The following is a 15,102-nucleotide window of genomic DNA, read 5'->3' on the forward strand; positions in this document are numbered from 1 at the left end:
GAACAATGGGAAAATCCCATAGGGATATATTCGCGGTCGAATATAAAAAGTAGTATCCACTGCCACCAGCCAAAACTCGATCAGGGGGGACGGAGACGTGCCCCCTCGACTAACAGACCCTGGGGCAATTGAATTGCCCCGACCAGTACGTCCACAATATGATGGTTTGTACTGGTTTCTGTTCATAATTTGGGACTAGTAAAGCCAATGGTGACTGTACATGCCCTGGGAGACAGTAGTCAGTCCCAGGGTATGGAGTCTATGGTGGGGTGTCACTATGACACCCCTGTGTTACTGCACAGAGGGTGCTGTGTAACACACATAGGAAAAACACATGAGACTCTATGGAGTAAAGGACCCCATAGCCCATAAAACACATTAACAGTCAAAGGAACACCATATATCATGTCCAAGAGTGGGAGAAAAAGAGTCTCACTCTTGGCAGGAGAAAAAAACTAACTCCAGAAATCCAGCAAAGCTGCTGGGCGACTCACTAGGTTAGGAAATTCAGCCTAAAGAGAGAATTCTCCCTAACAACGGGTGAGATTTGGAAGATCATAAACTCCTTCAACAATTCGCAACAGGCCCTTCAAATAAATGCGGTGTCTGAGGCTACCTGGGAGCAAAACTATTCTGCTTTATTTAACACCACTGAAGACAAAGTCGGAAATATTTGGGGGACCTTTCAGAGTGGTCTTTTGAAACCAACAAGGAGACCATCTTGACTCTGATAAGGAAGATAAGTAACTCAAAGGCCCAGGTCCTGATGGTCTCGCAAATGCATTACTTCGGGAAGAGCCAAAATGATGGACTGATTTCCTGTGGATATTATTTCCCCATATTAAAAGGTTGACAAAAGGTCCAAAAATGTTGGAAGGCTAGTATCGTCCCATCGCCCTTCTGGACGCCATAGGTAAAATTTTTGATGCACTGTTATTGAGCGACCTTACAGATTGGGAAAACTCTTCAGGGCATTTTGACATACTCCAATCAGGATTTGTCAAGGAAATGTGCACCTCTCTGAATGTCTTCTTGATCACCTTATTGCGAGCGCAGGCTCTATTCAATGGAAGACTAAATTATATGTGGCCTTCATTGATTTGCCTCAGGCCTTTTATTCGATTGATCGTAGACTACTGTGGAGTGAATTGAAAAGGTGGGGGCGTCTATGGGACATCCTGGAAGCTATACAAGAACTTTATTCTGATACCTCAGTGAAAATAAAGCTGGATTTGAGGGGACCATTATCAGGCCTGATTGTAACTAAGAGGGGGTTAAAACAGGGCTGCCCGTTGGCATCAATGGGGAATCACTTGATCATCATCTATATGCAGATGATTTGGTCTTAATTGACCACACCCGAATTGGCCTCCAGCGCCAACTATATGTTTTGAGGATTATGTGCTGGAAAATGGTTTAAAGGTTAATGCTGCAAAGTCTCACATTCTAATCCTGCAATCGGCCAAGGCAAGAAGAATTTGAACAAAGCATTGTGGTTTCTGAATAAAGAAGTCCTGACCGAAGTGAAGTCAGCTACATATCTGAGGATGTGTGTAAACATCAGTTCGATAGACAGTGCGCGAGAAGCCATTTTGGGAGCAAAGATAAAGGACTAGTGGCGCAGGGTCATCTTCTATTGAAAAAGTATGTTTTTTTCTCAATCGCACCTGTGGTTACATTTTACAGGATGAAAGTCGTTCCGATTCTGACATATGGTGCTGATGTTTTCTTCTTTGCCCTCTACCAGCAAAATATGGCAAACCTTAGAAGACTTGTTTTGGAAGAAAATACTTAATTTGCCAAATAGTGTCCCGACTTCAGTATTGCGATTTGAAATGGGCCTAATATCTCTCGAAGCAATGGTGATTTGGAAAAGTATATGTTTGTACCGTAAATCCATTATGCTGGTTCCTGTAAGAGGTTTTGCTTTGGTCAAACAAACAAAGTTTAGCAACAACAAAGATCGAACTCTTCAGGAATGAAAGAAAATTGTTCTAGGATCTTGTTAAATTTGTATTTGATGGTCAGCTGCTTGATAATTGTATGTCGGTGAAAATAAAGATATGTCTCTCCGGCTGGATTAATACCCAGGCCAACTGACAACTCTATAAACTAAACTCTCACTATCTACAGACCTTATAACATCCTTCGAACATATTTAATGAATTTCCTCAACAGCCTCCTTTGGATGATTACCCTTATGCTTAATAAATTAACTTAAAGTACTTAAACTTTTTTTTTAAAATCCTTATCCTACAAAATAAGTACTATCATCTAGGAATAGAAATGGCAACAAAAATGTGTCTTGTAAGCTGTGCAAGGTAAACGAAGAAAAGGAAACACTTCTACACTTGACACTTTTTTACACGGTAGTAACTGATTCTTCTGGGTAAATTCTTCAATGATTTCCTGTTATCCAGCGCTGAGGATTTGTGCCACCTTTTGATGTTAGGGGAAAGGGTATCTGTGATTATTGCTTTGATTCATTTTTAAACTGAAGTATTTAAATTAATTGATTTAAACAATTGAACTGTGAGGAGATGAAAAGATAATGGACTTAATGTGAAGACAAGGTTGGAAATGATTTGTTTGGTTTTTGTTGGGGGGGGTCCGTTTGCTGTTATTTTGGTGTAAGGATTTTATGTTAAGCCAACCATCTGTAAATAAAAATAATAACATGCATCTGGTCAATTGTTAAAGTAAAGGGTATCCAATAAATCAGCAATGCAGGTTACAATCTCAAATGATACAAGCTCACACATTTATTTTCAATATCCGCACTCTTTGACTACACTTCTATTCTTTCCCTTTAGGCAATTTTATCAAGATGGTTTTAGATCCTGCACGACTAATACTAAGGGATAATGCTGATACAGGAAATGGAACACTTGACACCTTGCCCTCATTCTCCCAAGCAAACATTCCTTGGGCAGTACTTGGAATGGAGGGTGTTGGAACGAACATTGTGCTGAATTCAGACAAGCCATTAGAGGAGAAGGATGACCTTTCCTTTTTAGTTGTTAATGCTAAAGATGGAGGGAAGCAACTGTTTGTAGATTTAGGTAAGATATGAAAAGTTTTGAATACTTATGTTTATGCATGCTTATCTCTCTTGTTGGTATTATGGGCCAAACGCTAAATGAAGCATGGATTCCCAACCATTCTTTTTTTATGTGCTATATCAAAATGGAAATCACGTTGATTAACAAATAATTGATTAATGAGTATTTTACTGAGTACAGTTTGAGAAGAATGTGAATCTTACCGTGCACTTTTTTTTCCAAAACAAGTTTATTTAGGATTTGCATTAACAGATACAGCATACCCTTATAATTGAAAGAGAAAATTAAAAAAAATTATATTGGGCCTCATTACGAGTTGGGCGGTATTCGGGCAGTAAATCTGACGAAATACCACCCAACAGAATTGCCGTTACCGCCACATTATCCGTTGGTATTATCGCTGGCTTACAAGTGGTAGTGTAAGTCCCCATTTTATGAGTCCATAGGACGCAGTGGGGCTTTTTCGGCGGAATTACTGCAGTGGTAATACCACCGAAAATGGGCGCAAGGTCAGTGGATATACCTCCAGCTCAGAGCTGGAGGTGAATCCTCCAACTTTCCGCCAAACTCATAGTTGGACAGTGTGGTAATGCGGCGTTAACAATATTACTGCTGCATAATTTTTACTGCAGCGCCCTACTCATAATGAGGCATATTATGTTGTTTCACATATAAAAGCCACATGTTTAACAATTTCGAGGGCAAACCCGAACTGTTCCCGTTCATACCCAAAATTAACAAATGCATCCCCCAGTATATTACTAAGCAGTACTAATAGCTGCCGGTAAAGCGTAGTCCAGCTAAATCCATGTCAACAGGAGCAATAATATCCTAGCCCCATCATACCCACCATCTTCAACGCGTGATCCTTATGTTTCCATGCCACACACATAGATGACTTCAGAGAATACCACCTCAATCTCCTTGCAGTTACTGAGTCCTGGCTCCACAGCGCATCAGGACTTTCTCCATCACTGACCACCCCACCGAGCTACTCAATTTTCAGTGCAGATCAACCTGACAAATCAGGAGGCGGTGTAGCCCTGGTCACTAAATCCTAATTGTCCATTAGAGAGATCCTTACCCCACCACAGCCAGGCTATGAAATACTTTTGTCCAAATGATCACTCAACCCACAAGCCGCCATTAATCTCCTACTTATCTACTGACCACCCAATTCACAGAGCAGCCTAGAGCTGGACATCACGCTATTTCTTTCACCGTTCATCAAACCTGTCACCAAGTTCATACTATTCGGCAACTTTAACATAGGCTTTACACTAGAGCAACTGCTCTCATTAACACACTCACAGAGATGAACTTCTCAGCAGGTACCGCTCCAACCCACACCAAAGGACGCCTCTTAGACTGGCTGCTCATGCTCAATACCAGGACCACTGTAACTGCATTACGCCCTATGCCCTGGTCTGACCACTCGCTTATCAAGTTCCAAATATCACTTTCCCACCCTTCAATCAATAATGCTATCCCACCTTCTCCCATCTTAGCTCGCAACACCCGAAGGCTCACAGAAGAAATCCTTACCCCCACACTGCATCTTACCTATCATAAACCCACAGCTGACGACCCGCAGGCTCTAGCCACCTCAACCAAGCCCTCAAACTCACCATGGACCAACATGCACCCATCACATCTAAAATCCCTAAAACAGACAGGCATGCCAACATCTGGTTATCCGATGTTATGATCTCATTCTGCAGGCTTAACCGTGCCTTGGAAACACACCTTGGGAAAACACCCCACCCCAGTCAATCATGAAGCCTTCAACACCTCAGCTAAAGCCTACAAAAAAACACTGAAACCACCAACGCCAACTCCTTCAACACTAGGATATCTGAAGCCAGCCCCAACTCCAAAGAGCTCTTCACCATTCTCAAAGAGTTTGAGAACCCCCTTCCCAAGCACACATTCACAAAGCCTGGTGCTTGACTATCCAAACCACCCTTTCAAATTAAATTGACAAAATTAAACTAACAATTGCAGGCAAAAAAATAAATTCCAACTCGCTGCTAAACCTCACTCCACGAGGACACCCCTGCCACACACTGAACTAGCTTTACCTCCCCAGTTTAACATCTCTGCAGTCACAATGGACGAAGTTCTCAAAACCATCTAGTACCTCAAACCTTCGAACTGTAGAGGCGACACATGCCAAGCCCACGCAATCAAACTGTGCGCAGAGACTCTCGTACCCACTAAAACTGACTTCATCATTGCATCATTTGCCTCCAACTCCGTCACCACATGTCTCAAAGCAGCATGGGTCTCTCCACTCATTATAAAAACCATCCCTTGACCCATACCTCCCTACCAATTACCGGCCCATCCCCACAGTACCCTTTCTATAAAGAATCCTGGACCATATGGCTTACTTCCAGATCCAAACCTTCCTTGAACAATATCATCTGCTTGGTTCTAGACAATCTGGTTTTTATCCCAAGCATAGCATAGAAACAGCCCCAGCTCCCCACAAAACACATTGCCCGGCCCCCCATGTGCAATCCAAATCCCTAAACAAATAAGCCTGCTGTTTAAAGGAACGTTCAGTGAAGTAGAAGTTTCAACTTCTTCTTCTTGCACTTTTATTTTAAAAGTAAGCCATTCCGGAACCGTTTCTTTGTTCAAATAAAAGTATAGGAACGGTAAAACTTAACCGCTTCCGCCCACTTCGACCACTGACATCATCCATAACTGGATGGCCTCCCAAAACTTGTGAGAAACCCAAACTACTAATTGAGGGCTCCCCCCTTCATCTAAGAAATCTGAAGCCGCCTTATTCCTCTTTCTGTATAGATGGCACCATCATCCCGGTCTCTTGGCACGTCAAGACACTTGGTGTCTACATTGACTCAGAACTCAACATGACCAAACATGTGAATGCTTTGGTCTCCTCCATAGCTAAGCTTATTGCCTTGAGCAGAAAATTCCTTTCACCAGCCAACTGCCTGACTCAAGCAATCATATTTAGTGAACTGGACTATTGCAATGGTCTGTTCACGAGCACCTCTGTCAAGAACCCATCCAAGCTAAAACATTTACAAAAAAAGGTCTTAAGGGCAGCTTTGGGTCTAAAGCACTTGGACTACATTTCTGCCACGAGATGCAGTGCCCACTGGCTACCAATTAAAGCGTGGTACGAGTTCAAAACTCTAGTGATCATGCACCGAAGTGTCCAGCACGAAGCCCCTTCTTACCTCACTCCCCCATATCAGATAGGTGCGGTCCCTTTGATCCTCATCCAGCCTCGCTCTCCAAACTCCTAGATTAAAATGCAAAGAAGCAAGCGGTTCCCCACCTGCATCACAGCTCCACCCCTATGGAACTCACTCCCTGCCCACATCGATAAGGAACCCTCTGTTAGGGTCAGGAATGATACTCGGACACAAGTTAGACATGATTATGGCTAAAGACTTTTATTATAACATAAAAGGGTTGAGAAAAGGCTTTGCTGTCCCTTGTGAGAAACCTGATGGCATTCTCCCACCCACTCCCTCAGGATCTTCTATTCAGTTGGCCAGGGAAGGGCCATCGCTTTTGGATCCCGACCCTGGGGGTGGACAATTGGGGAAGGATCGCCGGAGTGGAAGGTCACGGGGGATTGGGAGGATGCAGGAAGGTGAGACATGGTAATTTCCCAATCCTAAAAACACCTTAGCTTACCCTACCCTACCTCAGCCTTTGTGGGGTGTTTACAGTCTCACCTCATCTGCCCCTCCCCATCTCTAAGGAATACCGAGGCGTGGTGGAGGCCACTTAGATCAATGACGATTACCCATAGGAATAACATGGGGAAACTGCTGTCCCACTAATAGTCAGACATGGGAAGCGAACCATTCACACCTGACTCCACTTGACTGTGTGCAGCTATAAAAAGTGCTGTCAGTCACAGAGACTTGAACGAGCTGGGGATGCAGTCTGGTCCAGTGAAGCCCAGAAGTGGAGAGAAGCAGGAGCTGCAGGCAGGAGGAAGACGGCGCGCAGAGACGCTGGCCTGGTGTGTGTGGGCTGCAGCATGGCGAGGAAGGTGTGCCTCCAGAGAGCCGGATATGCGCTACCTGTATTCCTCAGGCTAGGACCAGCAGAGTGCTTGTTTCGCTGGGGCCAGTACTGACCCGAAGGGTGCCCGAGGGGCAGGTGGTGAGACCTTGACCTCAATCTGGCATTGCCTGAAGGAGCCGCCTCTCTATGCCAAGCTGCCCGGTGAGTTTCATGAAGAATGTAAGAGAAACTCTGGAGCATGCGTTTAAATGACAGCTGAGCGGGAGAAAGGCAAGAATAGGAAAAGCGGCACCGAATCAGAAAGAAAGAAAAGTGTGAAAGTTAAAAGTGAAAGAAAAGAGAAAAGGCTGAAAGTGCAGGCAGGAGACAGAAAGCAAAAGAAAAGCAGTGAGAAAAGCAATTTGGGGCGAAAGGCAAGTAAAAGCCTGATCGAAGCGAAAAGGGAGAAAAAGTGGGAAGAAGCAGCGAGTGGCCCATAGTGAGAAAGGCAAAGAAGAGTGCCTGATTGCATGCAAAGGAAGGTGCAAGTATGTACGAAACAAAAGAGGGTGCAAGGGTGCATGGCGAGGACAGCAGATCAGTAAAGTGCCAGCGCCATGTTAAAGAAGTGTGCACGGAAGGAAAAGCAGCTAAGCAAAGTGCCAGGAGCATGTTAAAGAGGGTACAAGTGTGCACGGGAAGGAAAGCAGAAGAAAAGGGGTGCAGAGAGCATCTGAAGGAAGCAAAAAGATAACCGAAGAACCTGAGAGCAAAGAGAGGGGCAAGAGGGTCAGAGTGTTTGCATCTAGGAAAAGTTAAAAAGCCTGGCGTTTTCCAAAGGATCTACCCCATGAAAGAATGGTTTATGGAATCAAGACAGAATTGTAATAAACCATGTGTTGCGTTTAGAAGCTGGAAGAGGCCTAGAGCTTTGCGAAGGAAGGAGAAGCCTAAGAGGCCTATTTAAGAAATCAAAGTACATCCTTATAAAGAACTGATTTTGCGTTTCAAAGTTGAAAGGGGCTCGAACTTGGGGAAGGGAACCATAAGAGCCCTAACCAAGTTAGAGACTTGTTACTTTTTGGTTGAACTGATGAGAGGATTGAAGCATGGGGAAGGGAACCCTGAGAAGCTAACATAAGGAACTGTGTTATTATGTCCAATGGTGTTTTGAAACTTGATGAAGCTGAAGCTTGGGGGAAGGGCACCCCAAGGAACCTAAGGGCACTGAAGGCAGTCGGGGCAACTACAAGTGACCTGTGGACAAGGTCTTACGAATAGCTCTGTGGATTGAACTTATTTGTGTGACATTGACCCAACAGCACCTGGTGAAAAAACCACCTGAAACCAATCCTGGTTTCTATTTTTGTTGAACCACTATTTTTCTTATTTTTGGAAAGACTTCCTAGGACATTTTTGTATAGAGTGAGGGCAAGCTTAGGTTCAGACAAAGACGGACTTTTACTTTGGACTCTTAGACAACGACGGCCATTAGAAACATCAGTTGATGGAATTATCTCTTCAGAGTTAGGGCCAGTCAGGCATTACACCAACCCAGGAACCTTAGTAAATAAAGATTTTCAAACGAACCCATTTGAGTCTGTGTCTTTCTTGATACTATGCCTGTCTCAGACCATGCACTAGCAGAGTTTCCATACCTAAACTCAAAACTAAGGATCTGTCTGTGTCATAATGTCCAAAACGAAACCTTCCTGTGTCTAATATACTATTCTGACGCTCACACTCTAAACAAATTAATTCTAAGGTGAAAAGGATAATGTCTTTGGCCTTGATTGTTTTGTAAATGTTCAAAAGAAAGGAAAAATATACAATTCCCACAAAAAGAATTCTATCAAGGATGGCTATCCTTGCTCCAGAGCGTTCTTCCCTTTCCCTAGGTTCTTCGTAACTTTCTTGGGTCACAAATAACCGTTCTTGATGTTCCCTTGGGTCAGCAACAAAAGTTATCTTCAAACTGGTTGTCTTCTTTTTTTATGTGTGGTTGGGATACCTGGTGTTCCCTCCTGCCAGGGTTTTTGTTCCCAAGGCTCTTGAACCAACGCAGCCTCCGGGCTAGTTCTTGTGCGTTATTCACTTCTAACTCGTCTGGTGTATTTCCCTACCAGGATTTCTTTTACAGATTTGCAACTGCCTGGTACACTATCCTGCCAGGCTTTCTGGATTCACACTTTTACAATTGCCTGTTATACTCTCCTGCCATGGCTTCTTTCAAAAGCACAAACCTATAACTGCCTGTTGTACCCTGCTGCCAGGGCTTTTCATATGTGAGCTCCTGCTCGCTCTCCTACATTTGATGGTTCCGCTTTTTCGTCTCCTTGGCTAATATGCCTGGTTGCGTATATGCAGTATCTTTAATGTCTCTTATATGCTTGCATGAATTGACAAACTTGAAAGTCTCTCCTCTTAGAAAACTACTCTGTCTTTCCCCGGTTTTAGAAACTGTTGCATTTCTCTCTCTCTCTCTCGCTCTCTCTCTCTCTCTGTTATGCAATTAGTAATTATTTCAGTTTGGTGCGCCCTTCAATACACCCCAGTGTTCTCTCTATCCCTTTGTGGACTCACTGGTTCCTGATGGCGTCTCTCGTTTCTTCTGCAGTCCTCTGGTGATGGTCTCCTGCTGCTTTCTTCTTCGGAACAGTTTCTCCACCGTTTTCCTGCTTCCTGAGGCTTCTGCTGCGCTCCTCTGCTTCGCATGGGATTACGGTGAGCAAAGCGATGTTCTCCGACCCCGGTGAACTTCCAGGCACCCTCCACTGGCTTATTGGTTCTCGCTGTGTGCAATCTGCTTACAGCAGCCTTCTCCCTTCAGGTTCTGGAGCCAGTTGACTCCTCTGAATTCCTTCCAGACGTCCCTTCGCACAGAGAGGGGCAACAAGCTCCTGCCAGGAGCTTCCCTACATTTCATCAATCAGTGAATTAAATGGCCCGGCATAGCTTGCTGTCACTATAGCACTGCCTGTGCTCATGGATTCCTGTGCTCTGTATTTCTCCGCTCCTCTTTCTCATCCCAATGTTGTGGGAATAGTAGTTCCTTCCTGAAATCACTGTATGAATGTTGCTTTAAAGGCCAACTAGGCTTTGAAGAAGAGGTGGAATTGGAAAAATTGTATTTTGTAATTTTACAAGGCCAGTTCTATTTTCAGTGTTGGCCTTTGGGATGTAACAAAAGATTTTTACTAGTCTCCGTGGGGGAAGCGGGAAGGTGTTACAATAGGATATTGGGACATGGAGAATTGGAGATGTATCTTGATGTATCTTTAGAATGGAAAGGGGATACCATGTACTCTCCCAGAGGCTACCTCCCCTCATGCGATCTTCCCTCATGTAACCACCCCCAAGATCAAGAACAGGTAGCGGCTGCCATCCCCTGCCCACTTGGGTAGAGGTCACCACTGGGAGAGTAGTGATAATATAATGGAATACATCACACCTCCTGCTTTACCTTTAGAAAACCCATGAAAACCTGGCTGTTCGATAAATACAATTAATCTGTACCTTTGCACTCATCTGTAACTTTACCTTTACATAGTCTATGCTCACCTACCTATTATGTACAAGCCCCATGTTACCTCCGGTTCTGAGCGCTACACAAATGTAGTAAATAAATAGGTTTCGTGGTGGGTTAGAAGAAGGAGGCGGACACTTAACAAAAACATTTCTTATTATTCATTTTTTTTATTTGTTTATTTATAACTCAACACACAGGAGCATATACCTTCACAGTACTTATAGCATCTCAAGACATATAAGGCACAAAGCCCCCCTGCCCCTCCCGTTAAGTCCCTCGGTGGGTACTGTACCCGGGCCTAGTCGGCCTGGTCCGGTAGTGGCGACGGATCGTCCATAGAATGAAGGGCTCTCGCAATCAGGCGTGGCTTAAATGTCAGGGCTGGAAAGTTCTGGTCATAGTCCAGCACCGTTGCCCAAATGTCCATGAATCGGTGGAGCAGTCCTGCTTTAGCTGCCGGGACCTTCTCAGCGATCAGGATGTCCCAGAGTTTGACCCAGCAGAGGGTCATCTAGGGACCATCCGCGGATTTCCAAGTGTGGGCCACCGTGATTTTGGCTGCCAGCAAGAACTGGGATACCAGATCCGCTCTTCTCCCTGATCTCGGGTATACGTCTGGTAGCGGAATCCCCAGGAGGACTTGCTCAGGCGTGAGTGGAATGGCCACCTGGGTGACGTCCTTTATAGTGGCTAGGCAGTGATTCCAGAAGATCTTTACTCTGGGGCAGGTCCACCACATATGAAAGTATGATCCTGGGAGGCCGCGGAGACGCCAGCAGTGAGGGTCCAGGGCCCATTGGAAGTGATGGAGGCGGAGGGGGGGGGGGTAATACCACTGCAGGAGCAGTTTATGGGCGCACTCTCGGTTGGTGATGCAGCGGGATGCTGTGCGTGTTCTGGAACAAATGTTTACCCACGTTTGGTCTTCTATGGCGTGCCCACAGTCCATTTCCCATTGAGACATATAGGAGGGCCTGGAACGAAAGGGGTCCTCTTGTAGCAGCTTATAGAGAGTTGAGATCTTTCCCCGGGCCGGCAGGTCGCCCACTGTTAGTTCTAGTGAAGTAAGGGGTCTTGTGACCGCTGCCCGGGTCTTGGGGTGGGAGCACCAGTGCCTGAGTTGGGCATAGGAGTATCTATCCGTCTCCGCTAGCTGGAATGCCGATTTACAGCGTTCAAAGGTTAGGGGGGAGTCCCCATCGAAGAGTTGCCCCAGGGTTTCAAGGCCTCCCGTGACCCAATTCTTAAAGTTCCTTGGACAGGCTCCGGGGGAGAACGCTGGATTGAGGAAGATTGGAGAGCATGCACTCAGGTCTCCAGGGACGCCACGATGTCTGCGGGCCCACTCCCAAGCCTTTATTGACTGTTTCGAGGCCGTCAGGACTCCCGGCCGGCTCCGGCGTAGGGCGGTGGGGAGAAACGGGAGGAAGTGGAGGGGGAGAGGGAGGCAGGATTGCTCAATGTCCACCCATTTCGGCCACCATGTAGCAAGCCCCCAGGCCTGAAGGTGGGCCAGCTGCGCTGCAATTTAGTATTTTCAGAGGTCGGGCACCCCCAATCCACCCAGTCTCGTGCTGGCCATCATCGATCTTCGTGGGATGTGTGCTTTCTTCCCCTTCCAGATGAAGGCGACCATCTTCCTTTGGAGCCGCTGTAGGGGGGGAAGCGGAATTAGGGCTGGGAGGGAGGCGCAGGCGTAGAGGAAGCAGGGGAGAAGGTTAATTTTACATGTCGTGATGCGGCCCAACAGGGAGATTTCTTGTGATTGCCAGCGGGCCAAGTCCTTCTCCAATTCCTCGAAGAGCGGCGGAAAGTTAGCCTGATAGACTTTCGTTGGGAGTGAGGGAATCTGGACCCCCAGGTATGGGATCGAGTGAGTGCTCCATTGGAATGGGCCTCTCTCTTCTAAGGTCTCTCGTTCGGCTGGGTTCAGGCCCACTCCGAGCGCCGCTGACTTTTGAAAATTAATGGCAAACCCTGATACCCTCCCGAAGTCGGAGATTTTCAATCAGGACCGTCCTCGTGGAGCTTTCAATGTTCGTGATGGTCAACAGGACGTGACGTCGTCTGCATAGAGGGCCACTTTATGTTGTTCGGAGCCGATCTTCGGGCCACTGATCCGGGGGCTTTTGCGAACCCGTAGGGCCAGCGGCTCCATGGCCAGAGCAAAGAGCAGCGGGGATAATGGGCATCCCTGCCTCATCCCGCATGTGAGGTGGATTGGATCCGATAGGCGGCCGTTGACCCTCAGCCTGGTCTTAGGGGCTTGGTAGTTCACAAAGACCATTTTCCCGAAGGTCGGACCAAAGCTAAAGGCCTCCAGAGTGAGGCGTAGCTAAGACCAGTCCACCTTGTCGAAGGCCTTGGTTGCGTCCAGCGCCAGTAGGGCCAATTGCTGAGAGTCCCGATTGGCGATCTCTATTAGGTTCAGTGCTCTGCGAATGTTATCTTTCGTCGACCTGTGACTTATAAACCCTGTCTGGTCTGGGTCTATGATGCTCGGAAGGATACGTGCGAGACGATTGGCCAGGATCTTAGAATATATATTGGCATCCAGTTTCAGCAGAGAGATGGGTCTATACAAACTGATTTCTTGGGGGTCCTTTCCAGGCTTAAGGATGTGGACTGTGATGGATTCCTGCATTGTTGGAGTGACCATTCCAGAGGGCGCGAATGAGTTGAAGAGACGAACCAGGGTGGCCACCAGTTGGGGCCGGAAGAGTTTGTAGAAGCGGGTGGAAAAACCGTCTGGACCTGGGGCTCTAGATTTCAGGCTTTTGATGGCAGCCTCCACTTCCTCGGTTGTGATAGACGCTTCAAGCTCTTCCCTGGCCACCGAGGTCAGGTGCAGGAGTGCCGCTCTTGGATGTACGCACGCTGCTTGGCTGGATCCCTCAGGGCTGACAACATGACTGCTGAGCGGTGGGCGGCCGCCAGGCGTAATTTCTCGTGGTCCGCGCAGTGGATCGTCCCCCCGCGGGTCGCAGAGGCTCAGGATAGAGTTCCTGCTCTTCTCTCTGACCAGCTTATTAACCAGCAGTTTGTTGGCCTTATTGTTATGAACATAATACCATTGCTTGGTTCTAGTTAATAGGTTTGCAGTAGAATTAGCGTAATGCGCTTCGAGCTTCTTCCTTGCCATTTGCAGGACCCTATAAGATTTTGGGGCCCAGCCCTTTCTTTTGTGAGTAGCTTCAGCTTCACGGACCTCGGCTTACAGGGCAGCACGGGTCGCCTGCCTTTTTTTGTGGAATGCGGCGCCTTGGGCGATCAGTTTCCCTCTGAGCACTGCCTTCATGGCATCCTAGGTGTTGGCCGGGGAAGTATCCTCATCCCGGTTTTCTGCAAATAAGTTTTTTATTGCCCTGGCGATTGAGTCTTTCACTGCCATGTCTCCCAGAATAGGATCCATATAAACTCCACTGGCGGCGAGGAGGGGGATCTGGGTCGTGAGACCGCAGGGTCAGGGTGAATGGAGCGTGGTCCGAGAGAATCCGGGGGCCAATCACCACATCGTCCGTGAAGGTCAGGATCTGGGGGAGGTCAGGAGTAGGTCGATCCTGGAGAAGGTGCGATGCACGTACGAATAGAAAGTGAAATCTTTCTCGTCTGGGGACAATACCCTCCAGGAGTCCACAATGTTCAGCGTGTGGAACAGATGGAGCAGGCCAGTGGACAACTTCTAATCTCTGGATGTTGGGGGGTGGGATCTGTCCTTGAGGGGGTCCGGGACCCATTGAAGTCCCCTCCCATGATGACTTGCCCCTCGATGAATAGGAGGAGCGAGTCTTCTAGGTCTTGGTAGAAGCCTTCCTGGTGTTCGTTCGGGCGTAGGCCGAGATGAGGGTGTAGAGCTGGCCCAGGACGACAAATTTTATTGCAATAAAGCGACCATCCTGACATCGTAGCAAGTCCAGGATCTGGGGCTTCAGGTCTTTCGTGAATAGAATAGCGGTGCCTCCCTTCTTCGTTCCATTGGAAGCAAAGAATTGTAGCGGAAAGAGTCTGCTTCGCAAACGAGAGAAGTCCGCTGGGATTAAGTGTGTTTCTTGCAGAAAAGCGATTGAAGTCCCATCGTCCTGTAGCCTCTGCAGAATGGATTTCCTCTTCGAGGGGAAGTTCAAGCCCCTAACGTTCAGGGTGGTGAACTTGAGTTTCAGATGTGGCGGCTTGCTCAACGAGTTTTGTCTGATGAAACATTTATTGTCTTTATTCCAAACGTTTGTTTAATTTAAAATATTTTAAAAATCTCGTGTCACCTTCTGGATTAGTTCTTGCAACTCTTTTACATTGTTCTTGGGTTTTATCTCCCCTTTCCTGGTAGTTTTTTTGGCATTCCTTTACATGACTATTTCTTCTACTTTGACCCAGGTTTATATGCCTTCCTGACTCTCTTAACCCAGGTTTTCCTAGGTGGGAAATACTTTTTTTGTGAATTGATTCTTCTCCTCTCCTGGAGTCGTTCAACTTGATAAATTCCTCCCTTGTCTGGCTCACTTGTATTCAGTTCAT

General features: G+C 46.6%; 1 protein-coding gene across 4 annotated transcripts in view; it reads left to right on the forward strand.

The window, feature by feature from the left end:
• Positions 1-15,102, forward strand: part of PRIMPOL (primase and DNA directed polymerase) — a 790,131-nt gene that overhangs the window by 519,349 nt on the left and 255,680 nt on the right. For all 4 annotated transcript variants that reach the window (XR_011282268.1, XM_069631491.1, XM_069631492.1 and 1 more), the window contains one exon: positions 2,814-3,062. Coding sequence is in view for 3 of the 4 variants with exons in the window: in XM_069631491.1 (XP_069487592.1) it covers positions 2,814-3,062 (249 nt within the window). In the remaining variant the exon portion in view is untranslated. The remainder of the gene's footprint in view (positions 1-2,813; positions 3,063-15,102) is intronic.

The sequence above is a fragment of the Ambystoma mexicanum genome, chromosome 6q (assembly GCF_040938575.1).
Source record: "Ambystoma mexicanum isolate Mex_15411 chromosome 6q, UKY_AmexF1_1, whole genome shotgun sequence".
Lineage (NCBI taxonomy): Eukaryota > Metazoa > Chordata > Amphibia > Caudata > Ambystomatidae > Ambystoma > Ambystoma mexicanum.